Consider the following 17,762-nt stretch of genomic DNA (forward strand, 5'->3'; position numbering starts at 1 on the left):
ATTTTTTCAGTTTTTAAATTATCTACATATATACTTTTCAATTTTTTCTTAGTTGTGACTTCTCGATGTTTCAATTTTTGAATTTTTCGACATTTCGATTTCTCGGTTTTTCGAATTTTCAATTTTTCGTCATTTCAGTTTTAAAATTTTTCAATCTCTCGATTTTTCAGTTTTTGGATTTTCGATTTCTTGGTTTTTCAGTTTTTCAATTTCTCGACTTTCAATTTTTCGATATTCCAGTGTTGGGATTTTTCAATTCTTCAATTTCTCGATTCTTCAAATTTTCGATTTCTCGATTTCTCCATTTTTTGATTTTCCCTTTTGTCTCGAATTTTCAATATTTCGATTGAGTTTTTCATTTCTTTCGTTTTTCGATTTTGAGGTTTTTGATTTTTCAGTTTTTCGATATTCCGATTTTACGATTTCTCGATTTTTCAATTTTTCGATTTCACGATTTTTTATTTTTTCAGTTTTTAAATTATCTATATATTTTTCAATTTTTTGTTGGTTTTGATTTCTCGATTTTTCAATTTTTCGGTTATACAGTCCTTCGATGTTTCAATTTATCAAATTTTAAATTGTTGATTTTTGCTTTTTGAATTTTTTTATTTCTCGATTATCGAGGTTTGGATGTTTCGAAGAATCGAATTCGATTTTTGATTTTAGCCAATTTCGATTTCTTAGTTTTCCGATTTTTCGATTTTTAGATTTCTCAATCTTTTGATGTTTCGATTTCTCGATGTTTCAGTTTTTGACTTTTTCCAAATTTCTTTTTCTCGGTTTTTCAACTTTTCGGCTTTTCGATTTTCCAGTTTTTCGTCATTTCAGTTTTAGAATCTCTCGATTTTGCAGTTTTTGATTTTTAGTTTTACAGTTTTGCAATTTTTTCATTTTTTTGATTCGAAAAGTTGAAAAATCGAAAAACTAAAAAACAAGAAACTGCAAAATCGAAACAGTAGAAAATCGAAAAATTACACATCGAGAAAAACTGAAGAAATGAAAAATTGAAACACTGAAAGTCTAAAAAGCAAGAACTTAAAATCGAATGGAATTGAAAAATTGTAAAATCGAAAAATTATAGAATCGTCAAAATTGTAATGTGAAAGATCGGAAAATTGAAAAATCAAATATCGAGAAATTGTAAAATCAAATATTGAGAAATTAAAAAATTAAAAATCGAAAAACTGGAAAAAAGTTCCGATACATTTTTAAAAAATGGAAAAATTTCAAAAACGTAAAATTGAAAAAGTGAAGTTTTTAAAATTATAATTGTTACTAAGTACATATTTAAAATGAAAACCATAAAAATTGCGAATCGAAAATGGAAAATCGAAAAATTGAAAAATCGGAATTCGGAAAGTCGAACAATCATAAAATTGAAAAATCGAAAACTGAAAACACGGAAATGCGAAAATTTCAAAAATCAAAGGCTAGAAAATTTGAAAATCGAAACACTGAAATTTGAAAGTCGAAACCTCAAAAAATAGAAATTTCGAAAAATCAAAAATTCAAGACTTCGAGAAATTGTAAACCTAAAATCAAAAATGAAAAAAAAAACGAAAAACCGAAAAATCGAAATTTGAAAAATCGAAAATCGAGGCATTGCAAAGTCAAAAATTCGAAAGACCGAAAAATAGAAAACTCGACAATCGAGATTTCGAAAAATTGAAAATCGAAAAACTGAAAAATGAAATACAGAAATCAAAAAGTTTTAAAATCCAACAATTGAAAATTGGAGAAATTCAAAAATCGTAATATTGAAAAAGTTAAAAAAAATTTAAAATTTTATTATTATTACACAGGGTAGTATTTAAAATGAAAACTAGAAAAATTACAAATCAAAAATTGAAGAAACGAAAAATTGAGTCATCATGAAACTGAAAAAACGAAAAATTAAAAAAAAACATTTTGAGAAACCCAAAAATTGCAAATCGAAAAATTGAAAAATCCACAAAACTGAAAGCTTTTGGAATATCCAAAAGTTGGAAAATCGGAAAATTGAAAAAACGAAAACTCGAAAAGATGCATATCATTAAATTGAAAAAACAAAAAAATGGAAAATTGCAAATCGAAAAATTCAAGACAAAAAAAATTGAAAAAATGAAGAAAATAGAAAACCGAAACGAAAAAGTTCAAAATCTAACAATTGAAACACCCAAAAATTGGAAGATTGGGAAACTGAAAAATTTTTAAATGAAAAATTGAAGAAACGAGAAATTGAACAAATTGAAAAAAACCCAATTAAAAAAGCAAAAAAAATATAAAAATTGTAAAAATAAAGACAATAAAAAAGTAAAACGAAAAAACACAAATCGAAAATTTGAAGAAAAAATAAAAAATTAAAGAATCTAAAAATTCAAAATTGAAAACTTGAAAAGTTTTAAATCGAAAAATTACAAGATCTAAAAATTGAATAAGCAAGAAAAATTAAAAAATCTCAAATCGATAAACTGAAGAAACGAAAAATTGAACAAATTAAAACTGGAAAAAATATAAAATCCAGACAATGAAAAAAATCAAATAACTGAAAAATTAAAAGTTGAAAACTCGAGAAACTAATATCAAAAAATGCAAAATCTATGAATTGAAAAACTTAAGAAAAAAAATCGCAAATCGAAAAACAGAAGGAAACATTGTAAAAATTAAAACTGAAAAAACAAAAAATTATAAAATCGAAACATTAAAAAATGGAAAAATTATAAAATCAGAACATTGAAAAACCCAAACGAAAACTTGCAAATGGAAAATTTGAAAACTCCTGAAATTGCAAATCAAAAAATTGACACAATTTTAAATGAAAACTAAGAAGTGGATTTCATAAAATTGAAGAAACAAAAAAAACGAAAAAATAAAAATTGAAAACTCGAGAAATTTTAAATCGAAAAAATTACAAGTTCTAAAAATTGAAGACTCAAGAAAAATTTAAAAATCTCAAATCGATAAACTGATAAAACAAAAAATTATAAAATTGAAACAATGAAAAATCGAATAATTGAAAAACTATAAACTGAAAACTCGAGAAACTAATATCGAAAAATTACAAAATCTTTGAACTGAACACCGAAAAATTGGAAAATTGGGAAACTGAAAAATTTTAAAATGAAAAATTGAAGGAAGGAGAAATTGAACGGATTTGAACTGAAAAAACAAAATTTATAAAATCGAAACATTGAAAACTCGAAAAGTTAAAAAAAAGAAAATAAAAAACCAGAATGAAAAGTTGCAAATCGAAAATTTGAACTATTAAAAATTGAAAACTCCAGATATTTTAAATCGAAAAGTTGCAAAATCTAAAAATTGAAGAAAAAAATGATAAATCGCAGTTGTAAAATCAGAACATTGAAAAACCAAAAAATTGAAGAATAAAAGACTATTAAAAATCTAAACGAAAACTTGCAAATGGAAAAATTGAAAAAATTTTAAATGAAAACTATAAAGAATGTATTTCATAAATTTGAAGAATAAAAAAAACGAAAATTTAAAAATAAACCAATTAAAAAAACAAAAAAATCGTAAAACTGCAAAATTAAAGAAAATAAAAAATTAAAGAATCTAAAAATTGAAAACTCGAGAAATTGTAAATCGAAATATTGCAAGATCTAAAAATTGAACAATCAAGTAAAATTAAAAAAATCTGAAATCGATAAACTGAAGAAACGAAAAATTAATTGAACAAATTAAAACTGAAAAAAAAAATAAAATAAAATCGAGACAATGAAAAATCAAATAACTGAAAAATTAAAAGTTGAAAACTCGAGAATCTAATATCGAAAAATTGCACAATCTATGAATTGAAAAATTGAAGAAAACAAATTATAATAAACCGCAAATTGAAAAACAGAAGAAAGAAAACATTGCAAAAATTAAAATTGAAAAAACAAAAAATTGTAAAATAGAAACATTAAAAAATCGAAAAATCATAAAATCAGAACATTGAAAATCCGAAAAAAAATTGAAAAAATTTTAAATGGAAACTCTAAGAAATGGATTTCATAAAATTGAAGAAACAAAAAAAAACGAAAAATAAAAACATAAAAACGAAAAAATACAAATCGAAAATTTGAAGAAAAAATAACACAAAAATCGCAAAAAAATTGTATAATTTTTCAAAGAAACGGAATTTGTTGTTTTTAGTATGTTGAAATAAATGGAAAAGAGGAACACATTTAATTTAGTTAAATATGCGACGTTTGGGTGGTTATTTTTTCAAATTCATTAACTCGCTGTTGCCAAATTAACGCACCCCTCCTTGCGGTCCACTAACTGAGTGTTGCGTATGCAAACTTATAAAATTTGTTGGTTAAATTGATGGCACTTTTGATGAGTAACATGCATGTGGCTTCTAAATTCGGACTGGCGATAATGTACATAGCGGACCCGATGTACAAGTTTCCCGAATTCGGCAAACTCACCCCCTCCCCGAATTCGCAAAACTCGCACACCCCGTCCAAAATTTTGCATAACACTCACCAGGGTCGACCAACCACTAATTGCCCTTGCTTGACAGGGAGGAGCCATGCTCTTCAGCTAATAATGAGACTGAATCCACGCCTATCGGTGCTGTAAGTCGCAGTAAAAGCAGCGACCTTTTGCGTTCGTCAAACAAAAAAGACTCCCCAGACAAAAAATCACACTTTAACACACTCAAACAATGGGGCAAGAACCGCTACGACCGCCTGATGAACAAGACCTCGGACAAGAAGGACGACATCGACGACTTCAACATCTACGAGACGGTCACGACGAAGCGCAAAGACCGGCGCTCGCACGAGCGCAACCCTTCGATCTCGTCCTCGGACAAGTCGAGCGTGAACCTGCCGATGTCCAGCCCGCTGTCGTCGGTGATGAACATCGCGGTGAAGCTGCGGGAGAGCTCGGCGCAGCGGCGCCAGAGACGCTCGGGAGGGAGCAAAGACGAGCCGCCGCACTCCTCGAGCGGGAACTGGAGCGCGAGCTCGGAGAGCGGCCGGGCGTCGATCGGGTCGGAGTTCACTAGCACGACGCAACCCAAGTCGACGACGTCCACAGCGACGTCGAGCAACTCGTTGAACCAGCAGGTACCGAATTCGAGTGGGAGCAAGCGGAGGTTCCAGGTGAACACGTCGACTTCGAGTAGTATTACGAGCGAGGGGACGCTCACTCCGGATATAATCCACGATCTGCACGAAGATGGGGAGACGAGTTCGGTGTATTCGTGCGATACGGAAGGGTACTACACGTCGTTTCACGTGGATAGTGGGTTGAAGACGCTCAAGGAGGAGGATCTGCCTTGTACCCCGTTACATTCCACGTCGGCGTTCTCCTCTAGTTCGAATAACACGGTACTAACGGCTGAGAACGAGTACGAGTTGTTTGGGAAAGGGTCTACTAGTACTACGACGAGTTCGGCGGGGACGGTCTGCACGACTTTGAGAGCGTCCGAGAGTAATCGGTCCTTGAATGGGTGTCCGGTGGTTCCGGAACGCAAAAGCTCCTTGTCTAAGTTGGGTCATAAGGACAAATCGCCTGAAAGCTCGCTCGACGATAGTGATAAAACTGGAACTGTGAAGCGAAGTCCGGCTACTAAGGTGGTCGCCATCGTCCATAAGCAAGTAGACGGTGACGTATCCCCAGATAGTGGTCATAATACCTCTAGCTCGCCGATCGAGTCCACCTCCAGCCCCAACGGGGTCAGAAGCGGGTCAGAATTCGAGTTTTCCGAATCTTCCGACATGGAAGGTCCTGAAAGAACGGAAAGGATCCGCATTAAAACGACCATCAACTCCAGCCGAATCCCGTCGATGTGTGTGATCACGCCTCCGCACAGCGACGACGAGAGTGTGAAGAGTTGCAACCTGAACAACTTCAACCGACGCAACTTGGCAGAGAAAGGTAGCAAGAATGCGGAGAGGAGCAAGCTGGATTTGAACCTCAAGACGAGCGAAAACGAAGCGATGGAGTCGTACGGGAGCAAGGTCCAGGTCATCACTGTGAACCCTCAGTCGGGATACGCCACCGTGGAGGTGGTAGACGCGAACAAGAACGTGAAGATGTTGCGGGCACCCTCCCCGAGTGGCGGCACAGTAATAATCAACGAAAACCCTCTGGGAAAGTCACCCACGCAACCCATAATCAAAGCAACTTTGATGCCTTTGAATAACATGTTCGGGAAAATTCGGACCAACTTGGCTAATCTGACGCGGAGGGACAGCAAATCCCCGAATCGTCACACTCCAACTGGGGACGATCTCCACGATGTCGGAGACTATGTGACCTTGGCAGACGTCCGGAACAACAACGAAAAACGAGGACCTTTTGCTAAAGAGGAGATTTACGCCAACGACGTGGTCAGAACTGACCCCAAACCTCTGAGTGACGGTCCTAAAGCTCAAACCGAGTACGTTTCTCTGGACGAACTACCCCGAATCGAAGACCCGAAAACTGAAGACCCTGGCGATTCGCTCGAGCGGAAGAGGCGCCAAGGGGCAAGAGTGACCCTCGACGCTGAGGGTAAAGTCGTCTACAGCTCCGACAGTCTTCGTCGGAGAAAGGGGGCTCATACTACGTTCGAGCCCGGCCCTTTCGTCAAGCTCGGGTCCAGCCCGAGCCAGAGCCCCTTGCCGGCCCACCGCGCCCCCAAGCCCGGGAAGCTCGTGATCCGCGCCGCCGGGATGGAGATCGTGCGCGTGCCGTCGGCCGTCGTGGCCCCCACGTCCCCGAAGGGCGTCGGCGGGCGCGGCGCCTACGTGCACGTGCAGGACCCTGGAGCGCCGCCGCCCGGTCAGGACAAAGGTAAGCCCCAGCCCCGTCCCCCACATACCAAAGACACACCCCGGGTCGTCAAGCGCAGCGCCAGTTACCGGATCGCGAACGCGGCGATCCTGTCGCCGGCGAAAATGCTGGCCATCGAGGACCGGATCGAGAGGGAGATCGCGGCCGAGCTGTGGCGGGAGCGCATCAATTACCCGGCGACGGTGTCGCCGAAGCTGTGCGGCCGGCACGTTTACAGCCGGGCTCACGCGCAGGAGATCCTGCTGGCGGCGCCGAGCCGGGTCGTTATCCCGCCCGACAGCGGGGAGCATCGCGCCCGCGTCCTCGCAGCTTCCGCCACGGACACAGAAATCTGGTGATGGCGGGCGCGTGCACGTGCGGGCGGTCGGGCCGCTTGCCGGAACATGTTAGCTGGTAGTGGGTTCCTTCTGTCCGTCCTTCCCTGCTTTGGTGATTGGCCATATTCGTGATTAACGCCGGGTGGTAGGGTTTGACCAGGAATATGGCTGATTTATTGACGTGGGAAAAGTGTATGTAAACGTCTTGTGCACTGTCATGTCTTCCGTAATTTTAGTGTCGAGAGAGAGGTTGTGATGTACTTGTTAAGACTGAGCGGCTGCTCGAGGCCTAGGGGGCGTCGAGGGGCCGCGACTCGACGACTGTATGTATATTTATCGTTGTTTTGCACGATTGATTGTGTTTTGGTGTTGTATGTACATAACTAGTTCTTGTGCCGATGTTTCTTGTGCATTATTTTGTAAATACATAGCGATAGAGTGCATGCAATATTATGTGTTTTTTTTTTACGAAGGATAGATTTTATTTATGTACCCAATGTACGACTGCATCAAATGTATGTGTTTAAAACGTAATGACAAAGCCGATTAATAAACGAATTCCCTCTTTAACATTTTGTGCTAATTCACTCACTTTACTCCTAACGCACACGAAGTGCACGCAATCCGGCATGGCAGCGTACATTTTGGGCAGGCGACAAATTTTTAGGTTATGTAGAGGGTGCAATTATTTTTTTATTGATCTCCGAAAATGTAAGTCTGACAAAAAATGTTATTAAATTATCTACAACTTTTATTAAGCGCAACATTAATAACAAAAAGTTTATGAGTGGAAAAATGAAAAACCAAGGGACAAAAAATTTTGACGCGAGATAAATATCACAAAAAAGCGTTAATTAAGGTTAAAGCAGAGTCCGCTAAATGGTGACTCACCTCCACAGGACTATAATGGTGGTGATTTACAACACTTTGCCTGCTTTTGGGTTGCTCATCCGAAAGAATCAAAGGTTTTGCATGATTCATAGAGCCTTTGTTCCTTTCAGGCAAGCCGTTGAAGAAGCTGTAAATTATCATTACCATATTTTTTAGAAGTTCTAGAAATTTTTAATCTCTTGAAAAACTTTACACACTTATATACTGTTCAGATCAATACAAGCAAAAATATAATAAATACTAACATAAATCATACCTACTCTGGTCCACATTGGGAAATAAGATTCAATGATAAAATTAATAACATCAGAAAACAATACATCAGAAGAGAACACCACATTATCAATACATGCTGCGTTCAATATTGACCAAAAATAATTTTCACCCAACTCATTATGATGAATACAACACAACACGATTACAAATTAAAGACACTTTTTTACAGAAACATACCCTAAGTAGCAGAATACTTTAATTTAAAATCTTCCTTATGGATTCTTCACATCCATTCCAACTATCCAGCGTTACAAAACGAATTGATGAATGTCATCAATGTAACACAAAAGTGAGAATCACAAGAACCAGACTTAAAAATACGTAACTTTTGGATAAAAAAATTCAATTGTATACAACATTTAAACCAGTCCTTTTTAAGAGGACTCATTACAGGAGCTATAACAATTAATTCCTTTTTTCTATGATAAAATAATATTAACATAGATATACATCAAACCGCAACTTTTTTGAAAACAATTTTTGTGTGTTAAACATCACATTATTTAAATATTTGTTAGTAGTATAATTTATTTAAATAATAATCTCTTTATTAAAATCGAAATGTACCATAAAATAAATCAAAATACGTCGAATGGTTTTAACAGAAATATAAGCGGCAAATTAGTGACATTTAAATAGAGGGTGGGTGGGCGGGGCTAGTACTTGTTATGATAAGACTGAAAAATAATAAGAATAGTTATTAGGTTTGAAAGGGGATGGGTGGGCGGGGCTACTGCTTGCTCATAACACTCCGTTTAAAATCAGTCTTATCTTACTAGATGGTAACCCCGCCCACCCACCCTCTCCCCAACCAAGGAACTACTCTTATTATTTTTCAGTCTTATCGTAACAAGTACTAGGCACGCCCACCCACCCTCTATTTAATTAGAGCATATGGCATTTTCCAAAATCAGTCTTATCCATAGTAGGTAGTTGCCCCGCCCACTCGCCCTCTATTGAATATTGGTGGAATCTTTACAGTTATGAAAGAAGTATAATAATGTTTTCCTTTTTTCTATGATAGAATAATATGATCTAGATCAAATAGCACTTTTTTTATATTCCAAGCCCCTGAAAAAAGTTAAATCAATCAAAAAAATGTAACAGAAATTTTGTAAAAAAAGCACCATTTTTCCTGCTTTTTGTATGTTAAACATGGCAGCATCTTTCGAAAAATCTCACACTGACAAAGTAACGTAGGTTAAAGGCCCCTGTGATATTAAATATTTGTTAGTAGTACAATTTATTTAAATAACAATGTCTTAATTAACATCAAAATGTAACATAAATAAAGTCAAAATACGTCGAATGATTTTAACAAGAATATTAGTGGAAAATTAGTACTTGTTAAGATAAGACTGAAAAATAATGAGAGTAATCCTAGGTTGGAGAGGGGGTGGGTGGGCGGGGCTACTACCTGCTACGACACGACTGATTTTGCAAAAATGACATGCCCTCTAATTAACAGAGGGGGGGTGGGCGGGGCTAGTATTTGTTAGGATAGGACTAAAAAATAATAAGACTAGTTATTAGGTTGGAGAGGGGGTGGGTGGGCGGGGCTACTACCTTGTATTATAAGACTGATTTTGGAAAATGGCATACCCTCCAATTAAATAGAGGGCCGTGGGGCTGAGTTTAGCTTTTTTCTACAAGCATAGCCCCGCCCACCCACCCCCTCTCCAACTTAGTGACTACTCTTAATATTTTTTAGTCTTATCGTAATAAGTACCAGTACCGCCCACCCACCCTCTATTTAATGTCATTTTCCAAAATCGGTCTTATCCTTAGCAGGTGGTATCCCCGCCCACCCACCCTTTGTTTGAACATTGGTAAAAATCTTTACAGTTACGAAAGAGGTCTAACAATTTTTTCCCTTTTTCAATGATAAACTAATATAATCTAGATCAAATTGCACTTTTTTTATGTTCCAACCCCCTGAAAACAGATCAATCAACCAAAAAAATGTAACAAAAAAAATTATTGTAAAAAAGCACTATTGTTCCGCTTTTTTCCTGTTTTTTGTCTTAAACATCAGAGAATCTTTTGAAAATTCTCACGTTGACGAAGTAACACATATTTTGAAGGCCCCTGTGATATTAAATATTTGTTAGTAGTGCAATTTATTTCAATAATAATGTCTTTATTAACATCAAAATGTACCACAAATTAAGTCAAAATACGTGGAATGATTTTAACAGGAATATTAGTGTAAAATCAGTAACATTTAATTAGAGGGTGGGTGGGCGGTGCTAGTATTTGTTAAGATAAGACTAAAAAATAATAAGACTAGTCACTAGATTGGAGAGGGGTGGGCGGGCGGTGCTAGTGCTTGCTTATAAGACTCTGTCTAAAGTCCGTTTTTTCTTGGTAGGTGATAGCCCCGCCCACCCACCCCCTCTCTAACTTGGTGACTACTCTTATTATTTTTCAGTCTTATCCTAACAAGTACTAGGCCCGCCCACCCACCCTCTATTTAATTACAGGATATGTCATTTTCCAAAATCAGTCTCATCGTTAGCAGGTGGTAACCCCGCCCACCCACCTTTTATTTGGATATTGGTGAAATCCTTACGGTTACAAAAGAGGTATAACAATTTTTTCCATTTTTCTATGATTGAATGATACGATTTAGATCAAATTGTGTTTTTTTTATGTCCCAATCCCCTGAAAACAGTTCAATCAACCAAAAAAATATAACAGAAATTTTGTGAAAAAAAGCACCATTGTTTCGTTTTTTTCCTGTTTTTTGTGTGTTAAACATCACAGAATCTTTTGAAAATTCTTACATTCACAAAGTAACGTAGGTTAAAGGCCCCTGCAATATTAAATATTTGTTAGTAGTACAATTTATTTAAATAACAATGTCTTTATTAACATCAAAATGTACCATAAATGAAGTCAAAATACTTCGAATGATTTTAACAAGAATATTAGTGGAAAATTAGTACTTGTTAAGATAAGACTGAAAAATAATAAGAGTAATCCTAGGTTCGAGAGGGGGTGGGTGGGTGGGGCTACTACCTGCTACGACACGACTGATTTTGCAAAAATGACATACCTTCTAATCAACAGAGGGTGGGTGGGCGGGGCTAGTACTTATTAGGATAGGACTAAAAAATAATAAGACTAGTTATTAGGTTGGAGAGGGTGTGGGTAGGCGGGACTACTACCTGCTATTATAAGACCTGATTTTGGAAAATGGCATACCCTCCAATTAAATAGAGGGCCGTGGGGCTGAGTTTAGCTTTTTTCTACAAGCAGTAGCCCCGCCCACTCACCCCCTCTCCAACTTAGTGACTACTCTTAATATTTTTTAGTCTTATCGTAATAAGTACCAGTACCGCCCACCCACTCTCTATTTAATGTCATTTTCCAAAATCGGTCTTATCCTTAGCAGGTGGTAGCCCCGCCAACCCGCCCTTTGTTTGAATATTGGTAAAAATCTTTACAGTTACGAAAGAGGTCTAACAATTTTTTCGCTTTTTCAATGATAAAAGTGAGATGATCTAGATCAAATGGCACTTTTTTTATTTTCCAACCCCCTGAAAACAGTTCAATTAACCAAAAAAAATGTAACAAAAAAATTATTGTAAAAAAAAAGCACTATTGTTTCGCTTTTTTCCTGTTTTTTTGTCTTAAACATCAGAGAATCGTTTGAAAATTCTCACATTGACGAAGTAACACATATTTTGTAGGCTTCTGTGATATTAAATATTTGTTAGTAGTGCAATTTATTTCAATAATAATGTCTTTATTAACATCAAAATGTACCATAAATTAAGTCAAAATACGTGGAATGATTTTAACAGGAATATTAGTGCAAAATCAGTAACATTTAATTAGAGGGTGGGTGGGCGGGGCTAGTATTTGTTAAGATAAGACTAAAAAATAATAAGAGTAGTCACTAGATTGGAGAGGGGTGGGCGGGCGGGGCTAGTGCTTGTTTATAAGACTCTGTCTAGAGACCGTTTTTTCTTGGTATGTGGTAGCCCCGCCCACCCACGCCCTCTCTAACTTGGTGACTACTCTTATTATTTTTCAGTCTTATCGTAACAAGTGCTAGGCCCGCCCACCCACCCTCTATTTAATTACAGGATATGTCATTTTCCAAAATCAGTCTCATCCTTAGCAGGTGGTAGCCCCGCCCACCCGCCTTTTATTTGGATATTGGTGAAATCTTTACGGTTACAAAAGAGGTATAACAATTTTTTCCATTTTTCTATGATTGAATGATACGATCTAGATCAAATTGTAGTTTTTTTATGTCCCAAGCCCCTGAAAACAGTTCAATCAACCATAAAAATATAACAGAAATTTTGTGAATAAAAGCACCATTGTTTCGGTTTTTTCCTGTTTTTTGTGTGTTAAACATCACAGAATCTTTTGCAAATTCTCACATTGACAAAGTAACGTAAGTTAAAGGCCCCTGCAATATTAAATATTTGTTAGTAGTACAATTTATTTAAATAACAATGTCTTTATTAACATCAAAATGTACCATAAATAAAGTCAAAATACTTTCAATGATTTTAACAAGAATATTAGTGGAAAATTAGTACTTGTTAAGATAAGACTGAAAAATAATAAGAGTAATCCTAGGTTCGGGAGGGGGTGGGTGGGCGGGGCTACTACCTGCTACGACACGACTGATTTTGCAAAAATGACATACCTTCTAATCAACAGAGGGTGGGTGGGCGGGGCTAGTACTTATTAGGATAGGACTAAAAATCATAAGACTAGTTATTAGGTTGGAGAGGGGGTGGGTGGGCGGGGCTACTACCTGCTATTATAAGACTGATTTTGGAAAATGACATACCCTCCAATTAAATAGAGGGCCGTGGGGCTCAGTTTAGCTTTTTTCTATAAGCAGTAGCCCCGCCCACCACCCCCTCTCCAACTTAGTGACAACTCTTAATATTTTTTAGTCTTATCTTAATAAGTACCAGTACCGCCCACCCACCCTCTATTTAATGTCATTTTCCAAAATCGGTCTTATCCCTAGCAGGTGGTAGCCCCGCCCACCCGCCCTTTGTTTGAATATTGGTAAAAATCTTTACACTTACGAAAGAGGTCTAACAATTTTTTCCCTTTTTCAATGATAAACTGATGTGATCTAGATCAAATTGCACTTTTTTATGTTCCAACCCCCTGAAAACAGTTCAATCAACCAAAAAAATGTAACAGAAATTTTGTAAAAAAAAAGCACCATTGTTTCGATTTTTCCTGCTTTTTGTGTTAAACATCACAGAATCTTTTGAAAAAAATATTTGTTAGTAGTAAAATTTATTTATATAATAATGTCTTTATTAACATCAAAAAAACAGAAATTAAGTCAAAATACGTCGAATGATTTTAACAAGAATATTAGTGGAAATTAGTACTTATAAGACTGAAAAATAATAAGAGTAGTCACTAAGTTGGAGAGGAGGTGGGTGGGCGGGGCTACTACCTGATACGACACGACTGATTTTGCAAAAATGACATACCCTCTAATTAACAGTGGGTGGGTGGGCGGGGCTAGTACTTGTTAGGATAAAACTAAAAAATAATAAGACTAGTTACTAAGTTGGAGAGGGGGTGGGTGGGCGGGGCTACTACCTGATACGACACGACTGATTTTGCAAAAATGACATACCCTCTAATTAACAGAGGGTGGGTGGGCGGGGCTAGTACTTGTTAGGATAAGACTAAAAAATAATAAGACTAGTTATTAGATTGGAGAGGGGGTGGGTGGGCGGGGCTACTACCTGCTATTATAAAACTAATTTTGGAAAATACCCTCCAATTAAATAGAGGGCCGTGGGGCTGAGTTTAGCTCTTTTCTACAAGCAGTAGCCCCGCCCACCCACCCCCTCTCCAACCTAATAACTGGTCTTAATATTTTTCAGTCTTATCTTAATAAGTACCAGTACCCCCACCGACCCTCTATTTAATTAGCGGATATGTGCTTTTCCAAAATTGGTCTTATCCTTAGCAGGTGGTAACCCCGCCCACCCGCTCTTTGTTTGAAATTTGGTAAAATCTTTACAGTTGCGAAAGAGGTTTAACAATTTTTTCCCTTTTTTTATGATATAGAATGATATGATCTAGATCAAATTGCTGTTTTTTTTTATGTTCCAAGCCCCTGAAAACAGTTCAATCAACCAAAAAAAATGTGACAGAAATTATGTAAAAAAAAAGGCACCATTGTTTCGATTTTTTCCTGTTTTTTGTGTGTTAAACATCGCAGAATCTTATGAAAAATCTCACATTGACAAAGTAACACATTTTGAAGGCCCCTGTCATATTAAATATTTGTTAGTAGTACAATTTATTTAAATAATAATGTCTTTATTAACATCAAAATGTACCATAAATTAAGTCAAAATACATCGAATGATTTAACAGGAATATTAGTGGGAAATTAGTGACAATTAATTAGAGGATGGGTGGGTGGGGGTAATACTTGTTAAAAAAAGACTGGAAAATAATAAGAGTGGTCACTAAGTTGGAGAGGGGATGGGTGGGCGGGGCTAGTGCTTACTTATAAAACTCTGTCTAAAATCAGTTTTATCGTAGCAGGTGGTAGCCCCGCCCACCCACCCCTTCGCCAATTTAGTGACTACTCTTATTGTTTTTTAGTCTTATCCTATCAAATACTAGGCCCGCCCACCCACCCTCTATTTAATTAGAGAATTTGTCATTTTCCAAAATCGGTCCTTAGGAAAGAGGTATAACAATTTTTCCCCTTTTTCTATCATAGAATGATACGATCTAGATGAAATTGTAGTTTTTTTATGTTCTAAGCCTCTGAAAACAGTTCAATTAACCAAAAAAATGTAACAGAAATATTGTAAAAAAAGCACCATTGTTTCGATTTTTTTGTGTTAAACTTCATATAATCTTTTGAAAAATCTCACAATGACAAAGTAACCTAGGTTAAAGACCCCTCTCATATTAAATATTTGTTAGTAGTATGATTTATTCAAAAAATAATGTCTTTATTAAAATCAAAATGTACCATAAATTAAGTCAAAATATATATTAGTGGAAAATTAGTAATATTTAATTCCAAGGTGGGTGGGCGGTTCTAGTATTTGTTCAGATAAGACCGAAAAATAAAAAGAGTAGTCACTAGGCTGGAGAGGGGGTGGGTGGGCGGGGCTACTTACCTGGTAAGATAAGACTGATTTTGCAGAAATGACATACTCTATAATTAAATAGAGGGTGGGCGGGCGGGGCTAGTACTTGTTATGATAAGACTGAAAAATAATAAGAGTAGTCATTGGGTTGGAGAGGGGTGGGTGGGTGGGGCTACTACCTGCTATTATAAAAGTGATTCTGGAAAATGACATACCTTCCAATTAAATTGAGGGCAGTGGGGCTGAGTTTCGCTTTTTTCTACAAGCAGTAGCCCCGCCCACCCACCCCTCTCCAACCTAATGACTACTCTTTATAATTTTTCAGTCTTATCCTAACAAGTACTATATGTATTTAATTAGAGGGTATGTCACTTTTGCAAAATCAGTGTTACATTAGCAGGTACTAGCCCCGCCCACCCACCCCATCTCCTACCTAATGACTACTCTTATTATTTTTCAATCTTATCTTAACAGACTGATTTTGGCAAATGACGTGTCCTACAAGGAAGGAGAGGGTGGGTGGGCGGGGCTAGTACTTGCTAAGATAAGACTGATTTTTGCAAATAACAGGTCCTACAAGGAAAGAGAGGGTGGGTGGGCGGGGCTAGTGCTTGTTTATAAGACTCTGCCCACCCACCCCTTCTCCCACCAAGTGGGATTATTTTTCGGTCTTATCCTAACAAGTGGTAAAAACATCAAGCAAAATAAAGCGGGAATTTATTATCAAAAATGTCGAGGTGACGTTAGTAAATAGGACTATAATAAATATAAGTTCTAATTTTTTGGCCCTTTTTCGACCATGTTTGGAATTTACCCAAAATTTTTATATGCATTTCAACTTCCAGAAATTATTTTGGAATTCATCTCTAAGAAAATTGCTACCATTTTTTCAAGATCACTAATTAAATTTGGCAGTTAAAATTAAAAAAAAAAAATTATATACAAATCAAATATTTCGAAAACGTTGCTCCGGGATCATAAACGCACTATATTTTAAGAATCAGCACCCCGAAATCAATATCCTTGAATTTTTTTGTAAATTTTCGGGCAGCTTTTTCAAAAATCAATTTTTCAATATCACCTACGAAATTTTTGGCCCTTTATGACAGCTTTTAGAACTCAAAAACAAACTGAATTTCAAACCGTATATTTGGGAAATGTTGCTCTAGAACCGTAAACACACCATGAACGTAAGTTTCTCAGCAACTTTTTCAAAAAATATTAAATATTGTGTCAATTATTACATTAGAAACTGGTCGATTTGGAGGTATATAATTGTTAACATTTCCGGTTACTACAAATTCATTGTAATATTTTTAACGTATATTTTGCATTGTTAGTAATAAAACTACACAGCCATTGTTTAACACGTATCAGCGCTAAGATTACTACTGATACCAAAAATAAAGTGTGTAATAAAAGCCATAACAACTGCAAGAGTACAAATATTACAATTTTAAGTTTTTTCCAAAAATCTGGATGTCTATGTAAGAATCCATAGATGTATAAACCACAAGTGCAGGTGTATGTTATTGTATAAAATTTAAATAACATTAATTATTCGGCAAAATTTTGTGATGAGGTCATTCATTTTCTGGGAGTAAATGAACGCATAAATTTTTATTAACCTTTTACCATGCTTACTATAACGTTAAAACATTTTGCAGGCAAACACATATGTGGAAAAGAATTAATAAGTAACAAATTATTAAAATGTATGGTTCCAAAAATAACTATAACCCAGAACAACGAAATAATCGAACTGAACCCCAAGGACGAAACGAAATGATACAAATATCTGGGCTTTCATCAGTCTTCCCATATTGATCATACCAAAACTAAAACAAAGCTCGAAGAGCAATAGAAAGATTAAAATTAATTTTGAGGTCACAACGGAAAGAATTTACTGAAAACAGTAAATACATTCTGTGTTCCACTACTATTATTTTTTTTGAATAATTAATGGTCTAAAACTGACTTGAACAAGAAAAACATTTCCAAGTACAGGTGTTCTCCTAAAGCACATGATTCACAAAACTTACCTCCTTTGGGAACGATGACAAATCATAACTAAGTAATTGTTGAGGAAATAAGTTTTTCATTTTGTGCTCGTAACTTTTTTTATCATTATTAGTGTTGAAAAGGTCGCATATAATTGTCAGCTCGTTTTCACTCTACTAAACCCCAAAGAATTCGCCGCCCACCCAAAACGCGCCCGCCTATTTTTTAGCGCCGGATCGAGTGCACGGTTAACCATCCGACGACACATTGGTTCGGACGCAATTAAAAGTAATTATTTAGTCTACTAATGCCTGAGTCACTCAAGAGACCAGCGCTCAAAACTGCTTACCGAGTCTTTTGCACTGCGGCGAGCCGTTCATGGATC

The 17,762-nt window shown here is 36.2% G+C and overlaps 1 protein-coding gene across 1 annotated transcript in view; it reads left to right on the top strand.

The window, feature by feature from the left end:
• The window catches only part of LOC135128711 (uncharacterized), a 184,816-nt gene that overhangs the window by 165,128 nt on the left and 1,926 nt on the right, over positions 1-17,762 (top strand). Inside the window, exon 5 of the mRNA XM_064055743.1 lies at positions 4,508-6,771. Coding sequence (XP_063911813.1) covers positions 4,508-6,771 — 2,264 coding nt within the window. The remainder of the gene's footprint in view (positions 1-4,507; positions 6,772-17,762) is intronic.

Source organism: Zophobas morio, unplaced genomic scaffold (assembly GCF_036711695.1).
Source record: "Zophobas morio isolate AGI-343-1 ecotype UQ-CSIRO unplaced genomic scaffold, CSIRO_AGI_Zmor_V1 ptg000014l, whole genome shotgun sequence".
Classification (NCBI taxonomy): Eukaryota; Metazoa; Arthropoda; class Insecta; order Coleoptera; family Tenebrionidae; genus Zophobas; species Zophobas morio.